This window comes from Aspergillus udagawae, assembly GCF_001078395.1.
Source record: "Aspergillus udagawae IFM 46973 DNA, scaffold_7, whole genome shotgun sequence".
Taxonomy (NCBI): domain Eukaryota; kingdom Fungi; phylum Ascomycota; class Eurotiomycetes; order Eurotiales; family Aspergillaceae; genus Aspergillus; species Aspergillus udagawae.
Genome location: NW_025091270.1, coordinates 1,538,418 through 1,563,517, shown reverse-complemented (window position 1 = coordinate 1,563,517; position 25,100 = coordinate 1,538,418). Strand labels below are relative to the sequence as shown.

The window sequence follows — 25,100 nt, the reverse complement described above, 5'->3', positions numbered from 1 at the left end:
ACAAGACTCCGTAACCCAAGATGACCCGTGTCGCCAGTGATATTCAGCGACGCCATTTCTAATGATAAATGGTATATATTTTGTCGTAGATTAGTTTTGTTCGCAATGGCTCTAGTCCCAGCCAGTGATCTTCATGGTTCCCTTCTCCTGCAGGTTCTGGTGCATCTTGAAGGCCTGGAAGAGCAGATGAGGCTCGTGACCCATGCCCTTCTTCAGGCACTCGTATTCAGCCCGGTCCATGTAGTCCGTAAGGATGGGCTGGTAGTCGGGGTGGGCGCACTGCTTGATGATGACACGAGCACGTTCGCGAGGAGACAGACCACGCACGTCGGCGAGACCCTGGATAATGTCAATTGAATCCAATCGATGATTTTAAAATAGCTTACCTGTTCAGTCACAACGACATCAAGATCGTGCTCAGTCTGATCAATGTGAGTGCAGAAAGGCACAATACAGCTGACACCGGTAGGATCGATCTTGCTGGGACGGGTACTGGGGGTGTGCATGATACTGTACTTGGAGTTGCGTAGGAAGTCGGCAGATCCTCCTAGACCATTGAGCATCCGCGAGCCCATGACACAGGTGCTGTTGGCATGTGCGTAGATATCCACCTCGACGGGTGTGTTCATGCCGATACACCCAAGACGGCGGATGATCTCGGGCGAGTTGGAAACCTGCTGAGAACGCAGCAAAAGCTTGCCCGCATAGCGTTCCCAGTTATCGTAGAACCGCTTGAATCCATCGGGGGAGAACCGGATGGAGGTGGCAGTGGCAAAGTCCAAGTTTCCACTGTCGAAGAGATCCAGGAAGGAATCCTGCAACACCTCAGTCCAGACCTTGAGGTTGGTGAAGTCCGCACCGCCCTTGCTCAGGCCGCCAATGACCGCGTTGGCGATGTTTCCAATACCGGACTGGATGGGGAGCAGGTTCTGGGGCAGACGGCCATGCCTGACCTCGTGCTTCAGGAACTCGATCAGGTTGCTGGCAATGGCCTGCGAGCTTGCGTCCTCGGGTGCGTTGGGCTGCGTCTGATCCGGGTAGTCGGACTCGACAATGGCGACGACCTTCTCCGGGTCGACGGGGATGTGGGGGGTTCCAATGCGGTCCTCGGGCTGCATGATCAGGTACGGCTTCCGGCGAGGAGGAACGTCCGACATGGTGATATCGTGCAGACCCTCGAACGACGGACTGGCCGTGTTGACCTCGATGATGACCTTGTCGGCCATCTGAATCAGTTCCGGGGACGCACCGACGGAAGCACCGGGAATGATACCTCCATCCTCCGTGATGGCCGACGCCTCAATCACTGCAACGTCGAGCCTGTTCTTGGGCTTGTTCAACGTGTACCAGCCCTGTTACGATTAGCATCGCCCTGTTTTACGGTCTTGGGGGTTCTCACATAGACAAGGTCCGAAGGAAACATGCTCAGATGCTTATCGAAGAACTTGATCTGACCGTTATTGATCCCCTTGGCAATCTCCTTGCCCACCTGATGAGGGCTCCGCCGCTCAATCATATTCAATCGCGCCCATCGGTTCTCTGTCTCGGCACCTGAGGAGGCACCAACGAACAAGGTGTACTGTAGCTTTCCCTGCAGGTTGTTCTTCTCGACATGATCGGCGAGAGCGGTGGGCACTTTCCTGACCAGCGCAACCAGGCGTCAGCTGCGATACTTGCTGTCGATCTCAAAAGGTCAACTTACTTGGGGTAGCCAACACCCGTGAATCCGGACCAGCCGATGTATGATCCATGGGGAAAGAAATCGATGAGATCTTCAGCTTTGGCCAGCTTCTGGAGGTAGGAGGGCCGTCTCACACGGCTTTTCAAAAGTGCGGATGCAGCCATTGTGTGGTGGGGAAGCTTAGAGTGAGCGCAAAGAGTGGAGAGGAGTTGTCAGAGGGGGGAAGAGAAGGGGAAAGAAAAGAAGGAAGAGGGCGGATGGGATGACGAGAGAGGAGGAAACGAAGAATAGAAATAGTTACGCCACGGAAACGGACTCCCCACGGGCAGCGTGATTGATTTCCCAAGGCGGAGAAATCCCCCTGTCCGGGTTACGGGAATGGGAGTTGAGGTATTCCATGCAATAGGAGTAGTAATAGTAATAGTCATGGTTCCCTTTTAGACCATCTAGAGGGTAACTGGATGAGTGGCCCACTCATCCTATACTAAGGAACTACGGAGTACAAGCATGCTCAACAGCATGGATCTCATCATCTTCCCCAGAGGACAAGGTAAAGAGAGCACTCAATTAAAGCATGACTGGGATACTTTCTGCCTTCCCAACCCCAGATTCTGTTCTCTCTTCTTGATCCCCTCCAGATCCCCTCACAATGTCTCAAAAATGTTCTTTTGTTTCTTTGCGGCACACCTTTCATACTGACGTCACGCGGCAAATTCTCGGCATTTTCTCGTTTTGTCGTTCCCCCTTCCTTCCTTTCTTCCATGCAACATCTGGATATAACTATGATAAAACTACTGCTGAGTTATTTGAGATCAACAATTGCTTATCAGCAGTTTTCGAGTCGAACACAAAATAAATGCTCCAAACAGATCATGCTCGAGCTGAATGACTGTCTGGACTTTGATCCCGAGACGCCAACTCCGAGCCTTGTCCGGGTCTCGCCCATCGGCCAAATCTCGGGCTGTATCGGCTATGGGTGTTCGGCCACACGGAGCTTTCGACGCTTCCTTTCAGCTACAGAGTTCTCCTGAAGGCAGTGTTCGGTTATTCGACTCGCAGATGATAGATCAGAGATTTTCAGGTAACTATCAGAACCAAGGTTGTCTCCATCTCCAGACTCACTCCGGATTTCCTTGTCCGGGCTGTGGGCCGAGAAAGTGATCGGGTGTCTATATTATAAACATAGTATATATATCCCCCGCAAGGAAACAATTCGCAAATGCGTCAAAAGGATCAGTCATTGTTTAATCATAAAGCTAGGCAGATATGTCGATTCCCTAAAGTACAAGTATAAATAAATAGATCAATCATATTTCATCCATCCCAGACCCTCTACACCAATCCCAGTCAGGATCTCGCTATTGGGCTCAGTGAGCCCCGCCAGACAAGACTCCCGACGATAAACAGAAAAAGACCCCCATTTGTGCAACCGTTCAGTCTGTTCGCTAACCATACAGTTTGGAGAAACGGCACTGCTGTGATCATGAAATGAGAATATGTAGTAACAACAACCGAAGCGTTGGGAAGAAAGCATCAAATTAAAATCATAGGTGGAGTCAGGACAATTGGCCAGCTTGAATCCGCCTTCCGCGCTGATTGGGTCATTGCTCCTTGGACTCGGGTGCCGTGGATTCTGCGTCAGGCATCTCGGCATCTTCCTTGTCACCCGTCTTCTCGGAGCCGGCCTCTTCCGTCGCGCCCAGCGGGGCCTTCTCCTTCTCCTCCTCAGGTTCAGGGCCCTTAATCCACGAGCGGAATCGTTGGTTGGACTCGTCGACTTGGTCCTTGCTGAGCCCCTGCGCCCAGCTGGGATTGTTGACAAACTTTTCCATGAACCGATCGCGCCGTCTCTCCTTGACAGCGGCCTCCTTGGCGATGTCTTCAGGCGACTCTTCGGAGGGAGCCTTGGGACGCCACCACCAATCGCAGCTCCCGGGTTCGTACAGAATATGATAGCTGTTGGCACAGATCCGGATGATAAGACCATCTTGATGGACCAGCGGCCGATAGTAGCGATTGTACTCCTCTTCTTGCTCAAGCTTGGGCGGCAGGTTCCGCTTCAGGAAGGGCATGCGCATCTGCGAAAATGGAACACCTTCCGTAGGATCACGCATCGTGTAGGCAGAGACGTAGTACGACCAGCGCGCTTCCTGGCTCAGCTCTTCGTTCTCCAAGGTTGCGTCCTCTGGGGTGAGCAGTTGCACGGTGGTCTTCTTGGTTTGAGGGTTCTATAAAGCACGTTCAGTCAGCTCTGGACTTGCAATGATGGATCAACAGAGGGAGCACTTACATAGGTAATACGATAGATATCGCCATCCTTGACTAGCCTCTCAACCTGCTTGCGGTACTGGATCTCCTGGTTATGTGTCGTCTCCTCCCGATCCCGCTCCTTGAAGAAGAGATTGATGATATCGGCACTGCGATCCTTGGAGTCGCCATTGAAGATGGAGCCAGCAAACTTGGCGATTCCGGCAAACATCTTTTCCAGGTTGTATAGCTGGTACCCGCTTCGCAAGTAGTAGCGGCGGAGTGTCTCCTCCAAGTGCGAGGCATCCATGTCGCCCTTGATGACCTCCTCGCACATGCGGACAATCTGTTGGTATAGGTTGGCCTTAGGGTCGCAATCGTAGAAGAAGTCGGTTGGAAGCTTGTCAATGAGACCGAGGTCACGGGCGGGTTTGGGGATCAGCGCCCGGCGCACATGCTCGTGAGCGTCCTTCTCGTGCATCTTGATCCGCAAGAGTCGCGAATAGAGAATCTCGAAGGTGCGGAAGAAGCAGTAGATGTTCAGATTGGCATACAAATGATGAACCTTCTTGACGTAGGATTCATTCAGCGCGTATTCTCGCTGCAGATTGAAGTTCCCTTGCCCAGGATGTTCCATCCACTTCAGCTCCGCAACGTCAAACGCCTCAGCAGGCTCGGGGACGGGAGTAGATGGGACCAGAACAGCATCTGGGGTGCCATCACGGCTGGCTGGAGTACTGCGGTCCTTGTCCGACCGATTGGCCTTTTCACTGCGCCGCTCGAGGACATCGCGGAGGAGATCCATCTTCTTTCCGTTCACGCCTTTCCGATTGCGCCAAGTCGAGATGTCTTCAGCCGCCAAGCTCTCGTCGTCACCGTCTTCGCCGGATGGAGTGTCGCTCGAGATCTCGTTCATGTACATATGGAAAGTATCACGATCCATGCCATAGAAGATCGGCACAAAGTCTTTGATGAACGCCATGACCTTTGAGGGATCGGCTCCGAATCCAGCAGAGTTCCGGTCAATGAAAAGTAATAGCAACTGAGTGGCGTCGATAATGACAGCCGGGTCATCAAAGGTAAATTCGAACTGATGTCTGGGAATGTGGAATCCGCTCTTGCGTAACCCCCTGGCGTCCTCGAATTTGCTCTGAATCTCATTCTGGATATGCTTTGCCACAAATAGCTTCTTGTCGGTCGCTTTGCTGGCAATTGCTTGATGATCCAGACTGCGCCAGTACGCCTTTTGCGTTTGCTCCCGCCAGACTTTATCCCACTCACGCTGCGTCAAAAAATGTTAGTGGGTTATCTCTCAGCGTAGGTTATCCGAATAACTTACCTGACTGGCTTTCCACTCTTCACATTTCTGCTTCAAGCGGAAGAGCACAATCGGAAGGACGTGGCACGGTCTCTCGAACATTTCACGGATGATTCGCCCTCCGCGCTGTCGGTCATATACTTTCTTGATCACTCGCTGGTAAATAGCCTCACTCTGGCCGCCAAGACCTGGCGGAAGTTTAAAGGCCGCTCGTTCCGCCTCGGTCATCACCAGGAATTGCTGAACAATCGGTTCAATGAGCTGAATTGTGCGAGTACAGGCCTCGATATGGTGGTCATAGTCATGTCGGTCCTCTTCAATACGGTGCAAGGCATCTTCAAACTGATTCTTGCGGTGGGCCACGAAGCCAGAGTCTTCAGACTCCCAAGTGGGATGGGACGCCCATTCATCATTCAGAACACTGTAGCACAGTTGGTCGCGGCCACTGCAGGGTTTCTGGCGCTCACGCTTCGGAAGGAGACGGTAGCTGGGTCCAAGGGAACGGCAGTGCGACAGGTTCACAACACCAGACTCCTGTTTGGGCTTTGTCTCAATGACCTTGTCTTCAGGTTCATCAATATGCATGAAACGCTTAAACCAGGCCATAAGCTCCGGATTCGAGCCAATATACCCAGCGGCTTTCTTGATGAGGACATTCCTGTCAATGAGGTCGGTAGAGTATAAGTTACACAATTTGAGGAACTCGTTGAACATCGACTTGTTCCCAATGTACTTTTTGACTCGATCGAAGAAGGCAAACTCTTCTTGGCTGGGTGTCATCGTCTGGGTGGGCTGGATGGGCTCAGGAAGAGCGGGTATGAGCGTCGGCGAAACAGCAGGGACCTCCGCTTGGGTTGGTTTGGTATGGTGCACTTTCGCCTTCTGCATATTTTGTGAGTTGTCACATTCAAGTGCATGGCAAATGTAACAGATGGAAAAGCTGAGAGAAAGGGTGACGCAACGTGCAAAGGATATTCAAAGCAGCGACGACGTAAAGTAAAGGACCAGAGGGCAGTCAGGTACGAAATGTGAATGCAGAGGAGATCAGACGTGTGAATGGCGCGGAATTAGATTTCGCTCACCTTGTTGGCGTTGCCAGTCTGTAGGGCTGCAGGGCGACCCGCCTGGGCATCAGCCACCCTAGCGGCCTCAGCACCCGCGGACGGACCAGAAATCGAAGAGGTCATCGTTGAAGGAGCGCTAGGGCCACCTCTGCGTTTCTTCCCCTCCTTGGCAGAGTCCTTGACATTAAACTGACCCAAGGGCGGCATTTTCATATCCCGACCAGGTGTCTGTGATGGTAGGCCGCCCGCACTGGGATAGCCGGGTTCTCCTCGCACATTGCTGATGGGAATCGCCTCTTCAGCTTGACGAGCAGCTGCTTGCTGCTTGGCGTGTGCTGCAGATTCGGGGAGAAACTGTTTGAAGTCCTCCAGCAAATCTGGTGCAGTATTGAACAACTGTGTTACCTGAGCGTAGACATCCTGAATTGGCTTTGATTCGCGTTGATATGTCTGCAGGATTTCAAGAAACTGCTTGTAGATCTCAGGTGCGCTGGCGAAGCGATTCTACCAAAAGGATTGCTTCAGTGAGAGTTCTTTTGCCATTTGACACGACGTAAAAGGAACAACGAACCTTAATCTTGTTCACATAGCTGATTGCATGGTTGAACTCCACTGGTCCGCGCTTGTTCAAGTCTGCCTGCGTGCCCTGCAACATACCTGAACCAATGCCAGCCAAACTGTTCATGGGCTGGGACAAACTGGAGGCTTGTGCAGAAGCAGGAGACACCTGCATCATTCCAGGTCGTCCCATCGCAGCGGATGCGGCCACGGCACCCTGAAGTTGTGAGACACCACGTTGGTCTTGCTGGTGAGCCATTGCTGCAGCACCCGCTGCAGCTTGCTGCTCTTGTTGGGTCGGGTAGTCAAAGTGATGATCTTGAGGTTGACCTTGTGCGCCTTGCCCGAACATGCCAGGGCCCATCATACGAGATCCAGGGGAGTAGGAAGCTGGAAGATTTCCTTGTTGTTGACCACCCTGGGGCTGCTGTTGCCAACCAGGTCGCGCTTGATCGTAGTAGTCAGTACGTCCATGTGAGCCCATGCCACCAGCGGATCCCATGTCTCCCACAGGGTCCATTGAGGGACGAGGTCGGGGCATATTCAAAGTATTCGTGCCTGAGGGGGTGGTCACACGGATCGCATCTGGATTGTCCTCTGTTCCACACTCAATGCGGTAACCTGGCGGCAGGAACGTGTTGAATCCCTGGATCAAAGCGGGATGCCCGTTGAAAAGGGTGGAGACGCGCTGAATGACTCCCGGTGTATCAATCCTGGCTTGGGTCAGCGAAGAACATTCGAATGGAACAGAATCCTTACGCTTGGCTCTTGAAATCTTTCATTATGTCGAGGAAGCGATTGTAGACGTCAGGCTGGTCCACAAAACGAACCTTGACCTGGTCCAAATAGCTAAGCGCATCCTGATGAGCTGGTCAGTATGAAGAGCTCCGGACGAGATGCACTTGAGGTGAGAAAACGGTGCTTGCAGTAGTTATCCCCGGACTGTTTACAGATAACTGCGCATGACGAGACTCCGTCAAGGTACCAGATGTGCAAGACTTAAGGCATGCTTTCCTCTGTCCCGATCCCGAATACGCGAGGAGTGAAGAAGGAAAATAAATCAAATAAGAGCACAGCAAAAAGGGTACTCACATTGAGGATAGGTTGCTGTCCCTGCGCGAGAGCTGCAACGTTTCCAGGAATTGGGCCACCCGAGCCGTTGAACATCATGGGTTGTCCAGGTGGGCCGGCCGGGTGCTGCATATACGTCCTTGGAGTGCCCTCTCCATGCTGCATCTGAGAGCCGTAGAGACCACCAGGGACCCCAGATGGTTGCATCGCGCCTTGAGGGCCGTTTGGTGGATTTGACCCCAGATTAGACAAGAGCCCATTGGGCCCGTGAATGGAATTTGGCACTTTCGACGCCACTGGTTGATGCAGGGGAATCGAGCCAGTATGACTCTGCACAGGGTGATGCTGTTGCTCACGTTGACGCTCGAGTTGCTGGCGTTCCAGCTGCTCGCGTTCGCGTTCACGCTGTTCACGTTCTCTATGGACCATTTCCTCCTGTTGTCGCTGTCTTTCGATCAACTCACGTTCTCTCGAATCTCGCTCGCGCTCTCGGTTGAGGGACTGTGGAGAAGGGTGTTGCATTGTCTGACCGATACCCGGTAACGAGTGTCCTGTAGCGTGCGACGGAGCTCCAGGGTGCTGGCCATATGCCGGTTGATGAGGGCCACCGTGACCCTGACTCAACTCCGCTAGCCCGGGGAGGGAATGACCGGGGTTCTGGTTCGCAGGATGATAAGGACCTGGAGCAGCAAATGGTCAGCTTAACAATCCAAGCTCTCAATTCTAGCACAAAATAGCATGTGAGGGCGGGTTCTAACCAGCAGGAGGCGGAAGGACTGGACCGGCGGGTTGTGAAGATGGGCCCTGCTGAGACGGGGGGTTCTGGCTGTACGTTCAAAACAAGGGTCAGCGACAAGGTCTCTCCTAATCAGAAACGCCCGGTAGAGTAAAATACCTGAAAGAACCCAGGGGACGAGGTTGTTGGCTCATCTGGTCCATCCCAGGGTGCGAAGGAGGGCCACCGGCAGGGTGCCAGTTATCACTGCCAGAGTTGTTCATGATCTCTGCATGAAAAAGATGCAAACAACAGAGTCCTGCTCCGAATTACAGGAGGAATATGAGGTTTGAATGGGGAAGAGGGCAAGAAAATGGCAAAGAGACTTTAGCCAAAGCTCTAGATCGGTTCTTCTTTTTTGCACTCTCGAGTGTTCTTGCTCCTGGTCATTTCACAAAGCCATCACTGTGCTGCAGAGCTTGGGTTACCACAGACAAGACTAACGCACAGGTAAATAGACCCAGATCGAAGGAGAAGCAGACGTATGAGCAAAGAAGCAAGGGCAACAAGTTAGAAGACCAAAAGACAGCCTCAGCCAACACAAGCAGTAGATCAGTTGGGGATGATGGTTTGCGCGCGACGGACCACGGCTGCTCTCCAAGAGACAAGGCGGAGGCTTTCAGGACGCTAACCACTTTCGTCCATAGTGCATGGCCCGGGACGACGCTTTTCCGAGCTTTGCGATCACAGTCTGATTGGCTGATTGGTGGATTATTCTGCCCTCCGCTGACCTTTACCCTTTTTCCACTTTGTGTTTGATTGTTTGACAAACTTTCGTCTTTCTCTGTGGGCTTTTTCTGCCCCCTTGGCGCTAAAAGTGGTCACTCAGGGCTTTCGACGTCATTGACAGGAAGGATTCGGTGAGCACTCTAAAGACACTCTACAAAACTAGACATAGACTACTACTCCGTAGGGTGCTGCAGTCCTTTGGAATAAGGTTCTTGTCTCTGTTGACTTTTACAACATTGCTTTTCAAACTTGGGATAACAATGCTTGATATATCCGTGAATAGTTTTTAATTTACAACATAAAAAGGACCGCTGCCGATATATATGGCCTGAGTGTGATTGTAATCCCTAAGACTAACTGACAAAGTATTACAAAACGAAGTGCTTCTGAGACAGGATTTCATCAAGCAAAGGCCAAGATATCTCCATAAGTCATCTATTACACTAGATAAAAGTGTGTACTCACATTTCGACTGAAATGGTCATATTATCACTCGTGACGCAGCCAGCATATTTGAGCTGCAGACCAGCAATATATCAAGTGTAAGGCATATATGCCTCCTCGCCCAGGAAGAACGCAAAGGGCGGAGACGACGCAATGAGCAGAGAGTGTGTTAAGGGGAGAGAAAAGGGAAACGGGTCACCACCGACTGCTTCTCGTCTTCTTTCTCTATTAAACCTCGCACCAAAACGCCCCCAAGCATCAATCATCCCAAGAGAGAGACCACACACCACTCCAACCGAGAGCTAGGAAAAAGATTCTGAATATGGAACTGGCAACTTTGATTGTGGAACTGCGGATGCTGCTAGTAACCTCTTTCTTCTGCACTATACTTTGCTCAAAAGGATTGCCTCAAAGTCTCATTTTCTGACCCGACCATCCAATTGTGACGTAAACCTATACGGTCAATGGTCTTACAAGGCGGAGAAGACAAACAGCTGTTCCGATAGTATTAGCTCCCTTGCAAATTTCACCAGAACGATACAGGACGGGGAAGTAGAACAAGGATACTCACGTTATTTGTAGCAGCAATGGCAATGCTATCCTCATAAGGATGCCAGCTCATATGAAGAATCTTCTTGTTGAAATCGATTTGATCGGCATCGGTCTCCTTCTTCATCCGACTGCCAGGACCAGCAGGACTACCGGCCCTGGACCCATTCTTCTTGCCATTTTTATTCATAGGCGTCGGGACACCGACCTTCTTGGCCTTGAAGGCGGACTTGTCTGCTTGCAGTACGATTTCCGTTTCCTTGCTAGGGTCCGTGGGGTAGATCATAAAGTTGTTGTTATAACTTCCAGTCATAACGTTCTCCGCATCACCAGAGAAGACCACCTCAAACTTATCAAAGATGCTGTCGTTCTCGTACGTGTCACACAACCGTGGCCGTAGATGCTCGTGGATCGGAATGGTCTTCACCGGTTGCCTCTCCATGTTGACATCCCAGATCTTGACTGTGAGGTAGTCTCTTGACACAATGTATCGGCCGTCGTGTGAGAAACGGACGTCCGAGATAGATGAGATAATTTCAGAGAAGAAGGAGCGAGACGAGGCATCTTCCTCTTGTTCGAAGACTGTCATGGAAAGTAGGGTCAGTCAAGGGTTTCCTGGATATCATAGTGAGCGTGGACCACATACGCTTCGAATGTTCATCGCACAACGCTCGCTGCCGCATGTCGGCAAGCTTGATTGTGCCTTTCGAGCTGGCGTACATGAACCAATTGCAGCTAGTGGGATGGAACTCAGCAGCTGTGATGACCTCCGTCAGCTCTTCCATGTTTGCAGGTTTGATATCGACAATGTTAAAGCTCTGATCTTGAATGTTAAGGTTCCACAGGTTGATTCGAAGATCGTCGCTGCTGATGAAAGTCTCCCCATCACTGTTCACAGAGATGCTGTTGATGTGATATGCGTGTGCATTTGCATATGTCCTCCGAGGGACAGCTGCAACGACCGTATCATGATGTGTCATCCGTGGAAGCTTCAGAGCTGATGCATCCTTGAAGGATAAACGGGGCACGCGCGGCGCCCCTCCACCACCAACAGCACCCGCGGGTGTAAGCTCGTTCGATAAGTTGTTCTCCGCCACCACCTTCAGCGACTTGTCAAACACCTTCCACAGTTTTATTGTTTTGTCATTCGTCGAAAGGAGGAAATGGGAAGCGTTTTGTCGTCTACACCACTTTATCTTGTTGATCTTCTCTTCGATCTCTAGTGATTTTAGGTAATCGAATTCCGGCTCGTGCGACTGAAATTCGGTGTGAAACTTATACTCGCAGGTTTTTTTCTGGTTGACTCATTAGAACCTTGTGCATCGCTGTGGTAAGACAGGGTCGTCGCTACCGTCTCGTTCCGCTCAAACAGTACTACTCTCCCACCTTTGTCTCCCGTGGCCAGATAGTTACCGGTGTGGTCGAACTCGACAGTCGAGATGATATCCGCTGTGACATTGTTAGGATTCGGTTGATCAATTCATTGCTATTCAAACCGTCGTCGCGATCGAGTACCAGTGGTAAAGTGCACGACATAAGATGCTCATCATACCTTCTGTGATATCTTCCACATCGCCTTTGTCACCAAAGCATCTATTTCAAAATAGTTAGTGGCTTGGTCTGCGAAACGAACGCATGAGCCTCGGTGCAACACCAGGACGTCGGCAGAACCCATCCTTCCTGTCCAGATACCCGTTCTTGAGCACCATCGGAAATGAAGGAAGCAATCGTTGGTCGACGCAGCTTAGGCCATGGAACCCACTGTGACGAAAGATCTATGCGCTGGGGACTCACTGTGTGAACTTCCAGGTAGGTGTACCTGGCTCCCGGTCTACCATTTTCCTTCAGATACCACCCTTGACTAGGGTAGTTTAACGGATCCGAGATAGAAGAGATCTATAATCCTGGGCTCAGGATCTTGAATAACGATTCTTGATGGGAACGGGACAGATGGGATCCGACGTTGTGGTCCAGGAAAGGAGGTTGCTATTTTTTTTCCTTGGTTCTATTTTGCTCTTGGTGTTTCGGCCAGGAATGAGAGCGGCTATGACGACCAGGTCCGATGGAGAAGCGAGCCTCGAGTGGGGAAATCAATGAGGAACGAGACGGGTTTAGACTGGTTCTATCAGTAGATATAGAAGGGCGAGGGGACGAAAGTGCGGGAGGATTGCGACGTCAGACAGGATTTAGTAAGGCAGAGAGACCCGTGTTGGTAAGTAGGTGACTTTTTGCAGGCTGAAGACGACAAATGATTGACAGCCTGGGCTGATTGAGGTCAGGAAGAGGGGTGGGTGGAGTAAAAAATTCGGTGTATTAAATGCAGTCAGCCCTTTCTTGTCCTGTTTTAATTGATTTTCGGAGGAAGCGCCGAAGAGGAGAGGATATCGAAAATAGCAAGCAACAACAGACGAGAGAGTCTGTTGGAGAAGCTTGGGAAGCAAGAGAGCCGGTGAGTGGGAGAGTGGGAGGGGAGGAGTTAGGTTAGGTTAGGTAGAACGATTAGGTCAGTTCCGACAGAGAGGGAGAAGAGAGAGACACGACAGTAGGAGTACCTTAGTCAAGGTGTTGAGGTGAGGCGGCGGTGGAGACGCGGGCAAACTGCTAGTACTACTAAAGACTACCTTAGACATACAGCGACGCAGAGACGCCCAACTACGCTGACATCAACCACTTCGTCGTTGTAACTGTATCTTTGTTTTGTCTGGACCATGACTGGATTCGATGCTTAAGGTCGCAGTCATTCAATCTAGCGTCATTTCTGATTTTATTTTTCAGGAACAGATTTCATCCCTGAATTTCTAAAAAGAGCTTGTCTGTTTCTTCCTAATGTCATAAACCCTGTGGTCCAGCCCACATGGCAAGGCGATGATCCCATATGGCCATTTTGGTGAAATCCCAGCCTATTTAGACCATTTAAAGACGACTGTCATCGATAAAGGCCATACTATCACGAACTCATATTTGAAGATGTCATTGTCGTATATTCATTACTCACTTCGAAATTGCTAACCTTCCAGTCTTCATATAAAATGATGGGCCTGAGGCTCGTCACATGCCTTCCTGTACATTCCGACTCCATTAAGCCGAACAATGGACACACTGCGTGCCGAAGCATAGACGATCGATCGCCATCACTGTTACTTCTCTGCTTGACAATCATCTGCTGATATCCTTTGCTCAACTGATTACACTTTAACTAGGATTTAATTTCCGTCGTGCGTCCTCCAGCAACCCCTTGAATGTGCACGGAGTGTCGCACAGATAATCCCCGCCATTGACCATGTCCGACAACAGCGCGAAGCGGGGCAATGGCGAGAAATCCCCCAACAACCCCAGAAAACAGGGCGACTCTCGCAAGAATGACGCAGATAGTCAAAACACTCCGTCTCTCGCCAATCGCATCCAGAATTCCGCAGCGGGTCTAGCAAGGAGTGCTTTTAACGCAACCAGCTCATCCGCAGATGCAGCGCATGTGCTGGGCAGCGGCAGCAAAGCCGGACCGTCGTCCTCGGCATCGTCCTCCGCCTTAGCAGCAGCAGAACAGTACAGAGAGAACGCGACTCCTACTTCGTCGAATCGAGCTTCGGCCAATCACCCTGCGGCATCATTCCGGTCCTCGTCGACAGGTCAACAGGGTGCATTCGAGCTCCCACCCCTCACTGAGGATGAATTTCAGCGCACATACGACGAAAGCCAAGTACACAGCAACATCGACCTCTTCCCCTCGACAGAAACAGAAACAGACACAGGAAAAGGCAAAGGCAAAGCGAGCAATACACCCTCTCCCTTCTCGACTCCCTTCTCAAATATCGAGCCTTCGCCCTCATCCTCGGGCCTGAACACCGCCTGGCAAAACGCCCTCCCCACGACCGCTACCACTCTCCCATCCGACGGCGAAGCCGTCGTCTCCCTCCTCTCGGATGCTTCCTTCGACCCTGAGTTCCCCTCCACCGCCGAAGAGCCCTTCGAACCAATCGAGACTGAGCTCCTCCCGCCGCAATTGACACCATCAGAGATCAAAATGATCGAGTCCTTCCGACGCCACGCCGCGCTCGAGACCTCGACGCCGACGCCGGCTACAGAACCGCTCTCCCAGACACACAGACTCACGTCCTTCAGCCTCGTCCCGGATATCGAGTCAGTCCTCGATAGCGTCCCCGCTGCGCAGAGTACGGACGCCACGGCGCTGCGGGATGCCGTTCTGATGGGTTTACCGGGTGCTGCGGAGTGGGTTGCTGTCGAGGAGCGATACCATGATGAAGTCTGGGGATACCTGCGGCCGACACTGGAGGCAGCGGCGAAGGAAATGGAGGCGCGTAAGGAGCAGGGCGCTCCCGTGGAGGACGGGCCAGCCGTTAGACGGTTGAAGATGATTTTGAGGCATATGCAGAACTGATGTATATGTCAGACGGAGTCTTACCATATTCGGGGGAATGTTTGCCTTGATATTAGGCTTGGATCTTCATTGTACAATATTTACCTACACTGATGTATCGATATTCTTACTAATTGGCGAACTAATGCTCACCAAGCGTAAGGGAAGCTCTTAGAGATGTACAACTGGAAAAAAATCTTGAAGATATTCAAATTGTATCTTACAGACCAATAAGGTAATCATATAAGCATCAGGTGACATCATCCCTGCATCTCATCACAAAAACATATAGTACCAACAGGACGTCAAATCAAATCAAAAGGGGTATGTATCGGAAGTTCAGAACGGTCGCGGAATGGGTTTTTATCTTTCCCTGTACTCAAGTATACGTCTCATGTCCACCTCTATATCGCACGCACTTAGAACTCCAGGCTGGGGGTCTGGCCCTTGACCCGACCGATGACGATCTGGGCAGCGTACTTGGGGATGACTTCATCGTCATGAAGCATAGCAAATTCTGGGAGAATAGTTAGCAGGGGTGCCTGATGGTTAAAAGATGGAGATGACATACCTTCGGTAGCATCACGGCCCATGAAATTGTAGAGGGCGTTGGCACCACCGGGGTGCTCGTCGAGCCAGTTGGTCACGTCCAAGACAACACCCTTAACGACGATCCAGAGGTCATCCTTCTTGTTGTGCTTGGCAACCTCCTCCATGGTGTACTCCTTCTCCGGGATCTTGAAGTTGGAGATGTCGTTGGGCTTCGAGGCCTCGGCAGCGGGGGCGGGGGCTCCCTGACCGCCAGTCTGGACAGCCTCAGGGACAGCAGGCAACTGAGCACCGCCAGCGCCGCTGCCGTTCCACTCGACGGAGATCTTGCCGGGGGTGGAAGGATCGATGTGCAAAGAGATTTGGCCCAGACGCTGTTGGGCGGTGGTGGAGCCGGAAGTCAGCTTCTTGAATAGATACTCGCTGGCACTATCACCAGCAACACGACCGTAGACAACGCATCCCAGCAGAGAAGAACCACCAAGACGGTTGGCACCGTGGACACCACCCGCAAGCTCACCGCAAGCGTAGAGACCATCGAAAGGCTTCTTCTCAGAGTTGAGGACCTGAGCGTGCTCGTTGATCTCGATACCACCCATGGTGAAGTGCAACACAGGCTCCATGAGGGCGACATGGAACTCATCGTTGATGTCAAAGGGCAGGTTGTGGAAGAAGCGCTTGCCCCAGGGGTCCTTCTTCTTGCCCTCAGCGATGAGGTTGTACTCATCAAAAGTCTTCTTGAGAGCAGCCTCGCCACAGCCGATCTCCTTGGCCAACTCCTTGCCAGTTATCTTCTTCATCAGACCACGGCCGGAGTAGTGACGAGTGTGGAAGTCCAGAACATTGGAGGCCTTGCTGTTGAGGACCAGGCGGATGGGCCACTTTCCCTTCTCCTTCTCCTTCCACATCTGGCCCGAGACGTAGTCACGGTGGCCCAGCTCGTCAGAGAAGCGCTGTCCGTCCGAGTTGAGCAGGAGACCACCCTCACCACGGAGAGCCTCAGCAGCAAGGAACTTGAACTTGGCGGTGGGATCCTTAGGGTCAACCAGACCGGTAGGGTGCACCTGAACCTTGTCCATGTCAATACCGTTGGCGCCGATAGCCATCAGCATCTTCTGACCATCACCGGTGGCATGAGTGCCGTTGGTGCTGGACAGGCCGAAGGTGTCAGGACGGTGTTGTTTCAGGAGAGAGCCATCGCCAAAGTCGGCAGCGTAACCACCAGTAGCCAAGATGACGACTCCGTCTGCGGTCTTGGTCTGGCCGTTCAGCTCGTAGGTGACACCGGTGACTGTGTCTCCAGACTTGTTGACCGAGGTGACACGAGCCTTTTTGACTATTTGTACTCGCTCAGGCTCCTTCTCGCTGAGCTCTTCTAACCGCTGCATGAGAGCGTACGTAATGGCCATACCGGGGAACTTGGCATCGTGACCACGGTGTGTACGGGGCTGGGAATGACCACTTCAGGATATTAGCAACCGAACAAATAAAGGATTGCAGAGATGGCAAGCGCAAGGCAAGTATTTCACTCACCCAAGACGGGAAACAAGAGTGAGGTCGAGGTTGAAAACATCCTGCAACCATTCGACCGCAGCAGCGGACTTGTATGTAAGGACCTTAATCAGTTCTGGACGAGCCTTGTCTCTGGCGGATTTAAGGGTATCTTCGTAGAAAGTCTTGACGCTGTCCTGGATCCCCAGCTCGACCTGCGTACGGGTGAGGGCACCGTTGATACCGGAAGTAGCCTTGGTGGAGTTGCCACCGAAGAAGGCTGATTCAATTAGCCTCTTGTAACGAATTTGCGCAGTTGGAGACGAATTCGAAGGAACACTCACCCTGCTTGTCAAGAACGAGGACATTGCCTCCGTTCAGGTAGACGGTGTGGGCGGCACTCAGACCGGACACTGAGAGACGAGACAATGGTCAGCAAGAAAGCCCGGGCCATATCCGATAATGCGGGGAAAGCTAGCACTCACATCCACCACCAACGACGATGACTCTGGGAGGAGTGGCCATCTTTATGTATATAAGAAAAATATAGGGAATAAAAATAACAAGGCGAAAGTTAAGGATGGGGAAAGGGGAAATCAGAAGATGGGGAAAAGAGAACTTAAAGTATGAAGGGGAGAAAGGCTTCTGGAGGGAAGTGATCCGGGGGAGAGACGATTCAGAAGCCGACAGCACATTGGCTGTTATTCGGCCGAGGCACAGACTGTATGGTAACTGCGGATACAGTGGGCCAGCACGCTTGGGCTCCGACCGAGGACGCTTGATAGTTTGGTCGTGATGGATATGAGAATGGGTCTCTTCAAGAGTAATGCTCAATTACGATCATTCTGGTTTGTCCATTTGTATTGGAAGTAGTGGATATCTATTGAACTGACATCTCCATCATGTACAGCTGAGGAAACCTGGATACAACACGAACATAGGTACACAAGAACTGGATTCAATACTCAAACAGATAGCCCTCCTCATCCCTGTCAATGTCCATCACATGCGAGAGAGAATCAGCTACACTACAAAGTAAACTATGCTTCCTTATTATTATTGGCCTTGGGTAGGGAAAAATGCCATGTAATCATCACCCACAGTCACCAGGTCCAGGTGCTGTTTCTCCGCATCAGCCTACCCCAGGGGATTTTCACATGCTCTTCAAGAACCCATTCATCGGAATATGGCCTCGAAGCGAACACGTGACCGGCTACCGTCTTCCTCCCATTCGTAGACGGAGAAGACACGTTTGAAGAAATGGCTAAGAATTTTAGTCTGATAGAGCGCTTGATAATTCGAGCTATATAAATGGTCAGGTGCAATAACTGGACTTCTTCTACCAACGGATAAAGAGGTATGTGAGGAACAATATCTGAACTGTGGAGATTCAAGACAAAAGTATATTACTTACTACCTTGCTTGTCACCAGAATGATTCTACTACTGCAACACTCATTATGTCATATCCTTGAAGGTTGTCAGACCATTATGTCCGCTACTTAAATGTGCAAGATGCAACATCAGCGAAATAACGGCAGAGCAAAGCTCACATTGTTGGACCTCGGACCGAGAAAGCACCTCTCCAATATGGCATGATATCAGCTCATCAACCCCAGCTCCATTCAACTACATTCATATTATCATCTACCATCCCGTCAACCTTATCTTGCCAGTACACAGTAACAATCTCCCCATCATATTGAGCTCAACACTTCCTCGCTCATACAGATCCCATCCGGGGTACTGACAGAATGCATCGGCAATTGGTCACGTGTATTCATTCGGCAACCTATTTTTCCCTCTGCGGCAAGCAATGACCTCATACCGTTGACGATCAATAGCCGGCCAGAATTCCTGACATAATCATGTCGCCTATTGAAGTTACTGTTTTGGGTATCCAACAGCCGATCTACTGAAACCGAGATTTGTGAGAACGAGACGTAGAACTGGGTACTTGGATGCTTTATCAACTTCTTACTCTGTATATTGTTTGTCTATCTTGATGAGCATCAGCATTGATGCGATTTCGTGACATATGCTTTGTCGACAAGGGTACTTGTCGATCTGCTCTCGGTGTTACTTTTCCCGAGCCACCCAAGTTGGTTGGGATTGTGGACGGACGGTCTCGGGAAACTTTGCCCGGGTATAACGCCTTGTGACACCTTGCTCGGATATCATAGATGCGGGTCGTTAAGATCGAGTCGGCCGATATTCCGGAATGGATATGCAGCCAGAACTCTAGTTGGAGAACTGTGTTGCTGTTCGGTGAGATATAAGGTTTAGGCCGCTAGATTACCGGGAAGTACGCAGTACTGACCGTACATCAATGAAGTTAGGTACCTTAAGGAGTTAAAATGCAAACTAGATTCCAGACCTAGATGGTATCCTCATACAAAGCGGGTATGGACATTGTATCTCATCAATCCATCCATGTCACACTCTTGGTGACAAGAAACTCTTCCAGCCCGTGAGCAGCGTTGAACCGGCCCCATCCACTGTTCTTCACACCACCGTGTGGCAGGACGGGTTCGTCATGAATAGTCATACTGTTGATGTGTACGGCACTGCAATCTGTCAGTATTGTAGAGGGACTGATATGGTACCAAAGATACTGACCCGGATTGTATCTTCTTGGCAATCGCCAACCCCTTTCTCAGATCTTCGGTGAAAACCGCCGCGGACAATCCATAGCCACTGCCGTTGGCGATGCGAATCGCTTCCTCGTCGCTGTTGACCACCATGCATGCTGCCAGCGATGCAAAGGCTTCTTCCTGCCATACCTCCATGTCTTCCTTCACGCCTCCAAGAAGTACCGGCGCCATGCGCACACCCGATTCTCCCACTGTTTTGTCAACTGACCCGTGGATGAGGTGAGCGCCTGATTCGAGAGCCCTGTCGACCATGCCCACCACACGCGTCTTGGAGGCGACGTTGACCAATGTCGGAGGCGGGGCAGAGGGATCGAGGTTCGATCCGAGGGCTTTCTTCAACGCATCCATGAACGCCGGCGCAATGGATGAGTGAATGAGGATTCTGTCAGTGGACATGCAAATTTGGCCAGACTAAGCCACAGGAGTTAGCTTATGACAGCAAAGCGTACGTATGAGGTAGTCGTGAGGGTTCATACGTTCAAGAACGCGCCCGCCAGAACCGCCTTGACAGCGGTTTCAATGTTCGCATCTTCGCAGACAATAGCGCTATTCTTTCCTCCCAGTTCCATTAAACAGGGTTTCAGGTTCTGGCCACATGCACGAGCAATCTTGCGCCCCACAGCCGTGCTACCGGTGAAATTGATCTTTCGGACAGCCGGGTGCTCGATCATAGCATTGACAACTTCGGGGGCGTCTTGAGGACGGCATGATATGAGGTTGAAGCAGCCCGCAGGCAGACCGGCATCTGCGAACGCACGTGCGATTGCCCAGTATGAACAAGGGGATAGTTCTGAGGATTTCAGAACGGTGGTGTTACCGGCCGCGAGTGCGCAAGCCGCGGACCGAATGCCGAATACATACGGCGCGTTCCTTTGTCATGGAAGCTGTTAGCGCGGGCTTGTAATATAGTCACCACAGACTACCGGAGCCTAGTGGTGCTGTATGCCAACCTACCATGGAACAAGTCCCAGAATCACACCCATAGGCTCCTTATAAATGATCGCACTCTGGCCCTCCTCCTCAACAACCGGCACACTTCCGCAAATCGAAGTGATGCGCCCAGCAATCTCCCTCAGCATGCGAATACCCAGTGGGACGATGAAGAACTGCGATGCGCCGACATCAGCACCCATCTCGGTGCGCATATACTCGGCATTCTGGACCAGGCGACTCTCCAGTATATCCGCGGCCTTGAGCAGGATGTCCCTGCGAACGGTCGGCTTGGTCTGCGACCATGCTGGGAAAGCGGCCTCGGCGGCCTCGACCGCGCGCAGGGCGTCTTGGGAAGTGGCACTGGCTGTAGCCCAGCAGGGTTTGTTGGTGTAGGGGCTGATCACGTCAAAGGTTGTAGGGGTGACTTCCTCCTTGCCGTTGATAATCAATGGAATCACGGAGGGAGGGGCAGGTGCGCTGCTTTCATCGTTCGAGGCCATTTTCTGGGATAGTAAGATCCTTAGATCCTAGTGACGAGAACTGTTCCTGGGTTGATAGGCCGATTGACGACGGTGAACATAACTTTCTCGACTCGGGATATAATTGAATGGGAAGACTGAACGAGACAGGCCGAGTGAGGGGAAGGGACCAGATACCTATCGAAAGTAGCACAGAACTAAACCAATAATATTATTATACTATGAGAGTGTACCTTACGCTAAATGGTGCTCCAACTCGGCTATTATTCATGGCTCTTGAATGTTCCTCTTTTGTTCACAAATAATGTCGAACATAAAACTCACTGTAGATCTCAATACTCCACTTTGATGCAACTCAATTCGACAATGGCCAACACAGTGCACTTCCCTTTTTACGATTTCATTATTAACTGAAAGTGACGCCATGTTCCACTGTAGATTCTTTGTAGATAAATGGCAATAAGGAATGGTCTTAAATACCCATATTTGTGTCTGCATATCATCCTAAAAGAAAAAGTATAGTCCCTCGAGGGAATGTGGTAAAACACGTGCTGGAGCTTGAGCATGATCAACTCTCCAATGTTTGCTTTTTCCCCTGTCTCCCACATGGACGTTTTAAAAGTGGCCAGAAAAGCGGTGGCAGTTGAGGCCAGCGCTGATCAGGAACAGTCTCGGTATCTCACAGACGGCAAGACATTCTTCTAATGGCCGATAGATTAGATTCCACACTATTGAATCTTGAGGAATATGTTTTAGAGACTCGAAGTAAATCCATCAACCAAGCATCAGCCACCACCCGGGCTTCTCTTTCTCTTCCTTCTTCAATTCGATTAACTCTCAATTAACCTTCTAGAGTATTGTGGGCGTCGATCTTGCCGGTCAATCCATGGCTCTGAGCAAATGACGGGCTGCTAAACTCGGGTAGTTCGACCCCGTTACCCACACCGAATGGGGTGATGGCGTACGTCGTTCGCCGACTGCCAGGGAAGGAGCTGTCCTGGTTCACTCAAGCATAGCACCAAGCGAATGAGAACCGTGAACAGCGCCAAGGCTCAATAGACGTCCCGCTTAGTGGAGCCAAGCACTTGAGGCATTCATAAATATCGCATCATTTCGTGATGGTGGGGCAGAGAGGACAATCGAATAATCGATGTCTGCGGTCGAAAGCGCTTTTTCCAGATGAAGAGATGATTGTCTTCTCGACAGGCGACATGGGATCAGATGGACCTGACTACGACCTTGGTATTTGCAAAGTTCTTGAACGGATCAGTGGATAACATCATTAGAGACTATTGATTCTCTTTTTTTTTTTCTCCCCTCACAGATTGCAGATCATCAGCTTCATGGATGGTATCAATTTGCATCAGGGCCAAGCCGATCTGAGTTTTATCTCCCGGACAGGAGCAAATGCAACCTTTTTAGGAAAGACGACGGCCTTCCTCCCAAAGCAGCAGCACCTTATCATCCCATGTGGTAAAATCACACATCAGAGTGTGATGTCGGAATCAATGGTCAGACTGACCTAGCACAAGCATCCCTAGATGACTGTGCAATTTCCAGCCGTCCAGCACCATTCTGATGTCGGCCAATGGCAATTTTGTGGGAAGAGGTAGAGTTTGACATGCATGCCAATCTTTTAGATCCCGGCGCCATGAACATGGCTCGGCATTTGATTTCCTCAGCTCGACAACAGGGTCCATCATTTCCCATGAGAATTGCGTTGTTCGAAAAGAAGAAGCGTATCTACGAAGTCATAGGGTTGTATCAGACTGCGGGACGGGTGTTCTGAATTCTGGATGGATTTTCTACTCGCTTGATGATCTTCCTTCCCCATGCAGCAGTGGAGCCAATATTTTCCACTGCCACGAGGGTGCGTGGTTCCTGAGTTCTTAGTCTCGATGAAAGCGACGGTTCAAGTTGCCTTCCAAATCAATAATCCACCAATTCCCGAGAAATGTGACTCTGTCACAGGCCATGCCTTGCTCATCCCCACTGCTGAGTTTCTGTCGAGCCCAGTCACAACCGTGCGTGCACCGTGGAGGGTTGAAATCTGCTCTGATCTAGTGATTTCATTGCCTTATACAGTGCATTTACTTGATTTCCTACAGGATATTGGACCACATTTGCTGTGTGTGCTCGTCCATGGCAAGTGGATCGTCCTTGCAAATCGCTAACAGCCACCCAGATCAGGAAAGAGATGATGCTGCAGTATCTTGTTGGTTCCTGACGATCCATCTGCACACCTCTGCTCCATTCACTTAGTACTACTGCCACTACCCAATATGAGATAGAGTACATAAAACATGGTGCACTGTCTTCTCCCCGGTTACTTTTGTTCCTTTTCCTCCCAAGATCTCCATCTTCCTCCAGCCTGCACACAGTGATATACGGCTGCTGCCTGTCCTGGAGTTATATCGTGTCATTGAACTCCCTCTTTTTTGTCGTTCCTTTTTATAGTGTGCCTTGCTTGATAGTCTTGTATGTCTACATAACGCGACTTCACTATCTGCCCTGACTACGGTCGTCCATTCCTTGAAATCACAAACCACAGATCGATCTTGGCTTCTACTGAAATTATCACTCTTTACCGGTCACCATACTCGACTCAAAAATGGCGATCACTTCTAGAGGACAGAGTATGATTGCCATTGTGTCGGTGCTAGTCGGCCTTTCGGTACTCGCGGTCATCCTCCGTGTCTCTGCGAGGATCAAACGAAGAGTCAAATTTGGAGTAGATGATTACTTATGCTTCTTGTCTATTGTTATGTTGATTGCCATGGAGATTGAATTAATTCTCTGTAAGTCCCATCTCGTCTAGGGCTTCACACCAGTGCTGACCACATGCGACAGGGGTTGTCATTGGAGGAAATGGGCAGCATCAAGCGGATTTGGACATGGAAACGATGATGAACTTTGGCAAGGTCAGTGACACAATTTACCTTGTCACCTCTTTCAAGCTGTCTTGCTGAGTCTTGCCGGTTAGATCTTCTTGTCGAATCAGTTCACCTACTTCATACTATGTCCTGCCATCAAGATCTCCATCGTCTGCTTCTATCGTCGGCTATTCAACACAAAAAGTTTCCAGCTAGTGACATTCGGTCTCAATATCCTCATCGCCAGCTGGGGAGCAGGTATTTTCCTTGCTTGTGCCCTACAGTGCCGTCCTCTCAGAGCGTACTGGGACAAAAGCATCGACGGTCATTGTTTCGACGGGAACGAGTTCTTCATCGTCAACCAGGCCTTCAACGTCATCATGGATTTCGTCATATTGGCCTTGCCCATTCCCATGATCTGGGGCCTACAAAGGGCATGGCAGGACAAGCTCGCCTTGAATGGCGTATTTGCCTTAGGTGCCTTTGTCTGCTTCGCTAGTATCTACAGGATCGTTGTGCTCTTCTGGATCAAAACATCCGATACGACCTTTACCGTCTACCAGGCCACACTTTGGACGCACGTCGAGCCGTCCATCGGGCTTATCTGCTCTTGCCTCCCTATCATCCGCGGGCTCTTTCCGAAACTCAAGCTGTCCGGTAGTCGCAAGACTACGGCTCCTTACTACATCAAAACCGACTACACTGGCTCGCACCTCGCCACTCTGTCCAGCCCGAAGTCCCCTGCGTCTGCCTACTTCAAGATGGAGGAGGGTCTCATTTCCCGAGCCACTAGCGATACCGAGGTCTCGCCGGACGATTACCTCAGCCCTAAGGACATTGCAGTTCGAACAGATATCAAGATCAGTCAGGACGCTGCGTCTCTCAGATCACAAACTTGATAACTTGTGATTCTTCACGCCGACATATAAGCAGTAAAGGAGAGTACTTAGCTCCTTACGAAGAACATTCGCAGACCAAGTTCTCCCGTCCTGTCCAACGTCGACAAACTAGGAGAGTCCTCTCCGGTGTTTCGCCGGACTGTGACACCCAGAACTACGCAGTCCACCTCTCCAGATAGCGAGGAATAGAAAATCCTCCCCCTACCTCACAGCTCCCGGTCCGGGCGCTCGATTTGTGAGGCTTTGTTGGCCCTGACGCGATCGGAACCAAATATTGCCCGACGCTGGTGGTTCACATCCCGCCAGAATGATCCTTACTCAAATGGGTACACTCCTTTGGTTGACAGTAACCTAGAAGCAGTATATACCCATCTATCTGTCACTGATTATTTCATCAACATTGGTTATTGTC

At 50.8% G+C, this 25,100-nt stretch overlaps 7 protein-coding genes across 7 annotated transcripts; 2 read left to right on the top strand and 5 right to left on the bottom strand.

Annotated features, from left to right (window-relative positions):
- Window positions 1-111: 111 nt before the first annotated feature.
- Window positions 112-1,845, bottom strand: coaT (acetyl-CoA hydrolase ACH1; the record flags this gene model as incomplete). Its single annotated transcript, XM_043294066.1, has 4 exons — window positions 112-339; window positions 387-1,352; window positions 1,400-1,640; window positions 1,703-1,845. 4 exons carry the CDS (start codon window positions 1,843-1,845, stop codon window positions 112-114), a joined length of 1,578 nt encoding a protein of 525 aa, XP_043150001.1.
- A 1,437-nt stretch (window positions 1,846-3,282) lies between these two features.
- Aud_009205 (transcriptional regulator SIN3) lies at window positions 3,283-8,938 on the bottom strand (the record flags this gene model as incomplete). Its single annotated transcript, XM_043294065.1, has 9 exons — window positions 3,283-3,909; window positions 3,972-5,210; window positions 5,268-6,128; window positions 6,329-6,814; window positions 6,882-7,581; window positions 7,628-7,728; window positions 7,961-8,619; window positions 8,698-8,765; window positions 8,835-8,938. The coding sequence occupies 9 exons, from the start codon at window positions 8,936-8,938 to the stop codon at window positions 3,283-3,285; spliced, it is 4,845 nt and encodes a 1,614-aa protein (XP_043150000.1).
- A 1,419-nt stretch (window positions 8,939-10,357) lies between these two features.
- On the bottom strand, window positions 10,358-12,274 carry Aud_009204 (protein phosphatase 2A regulatory subunit CDC55; the record flags this gene model as incomplete). The annotated part of the gene is made up of 6 exons (XM_043294064.1): window positions 10,358-10,381; window positions 10,459-11,018; window positions 11,083-11,731; window positions 11,788-11,885; window positions 11,989-12,029; window positions 12,231-12,274. 6 exons carry the CDS (start codon window positions 12,272-12,274, stop codon window positions 10,358-10,360), a joined length of 1,416 nt encoding a protein of 471 aa, XP_043149999.1.
- Window positions 12,275-13,716: 1,442 nt separating this feature from the next.
- Aud_009203 (uncharacterized protein) lies at window positions 13,717-14,832 on the top strand (the record flags this gene model as incomplete). The annotated part of the gene is made up of 1 exon (XM_043294063.1): window positions 13,717-14,832. One exon carries the CDS (start codon window positions 13,717-13,719, stop codon window positions 14,830-14,832), a length of 1,116 nt encoding a protein of 371 aa, XP_043149998.1.
- Window positions 14,833-15,230: 398 nt separating this feature from the next.
- osm1 (putative fumarate reductase Osm1) lies at window positions 15,231-17,376 on the bottom strand (the record flags this gene model as incomplete). The annotated part of the gene is made up of 5 exons (XM_043294062.1): window positions 15,231-15,328; window positions 15,383-16,821; window positions 16,894-17,131; window positions 17,196-17,264; window positions 17,337-17,376. 5 exons carry the CDS (start codon window positions 17,374-17,376, stop codon window positions 15,231-15,233), a joined length of 1,884 nt encoding a protein of 627 aa, XP_043149997.1.
- A 1,896-nt stretch (window positions 17,377-19,272) lies between these two features.
- Window positions 19,273-20,937, bottom strand: Aud_009201 (aldehyde dehydrogenase; the record flags this gene model as incomplete). Its single annotated transcript, XM_043294061.1, has 4 exons — window positions 19,273-19,417; window positions 19,470-19,915; window positions 19,981-20,374; window positions 20,459-20,937. 4 exons carry the CDS (start codon window positions 20,935-20,937, stop codon window positions 19,273-19,275), a joined length of 1,464 nt encoding a protein of 487 aa, XP_043149996.1.
- Window positions 20,938-23,527: 2,590 nt separating this feature from the next.
- On the top strand, window positions 23,528-24,688 carry Aud_009200 (uncharacterized protein; the record flags this gene model as incomplete). Its single annotated transcript, XM_043294060.1, has 3 exons — window positions 23,528-23,714; window positions 23,767-23,837; window positions 23,900-24,688. 3 exons carry the CDS (start codon window positions 23,528-23,530, stop codon window positions 24,686-24,688), a joined length of 1,047 nt encoding a protein of 348 aa, XP_043149995.1.
- Window positions 24,689-25,100: the final 412 nt, after the last annotated feature.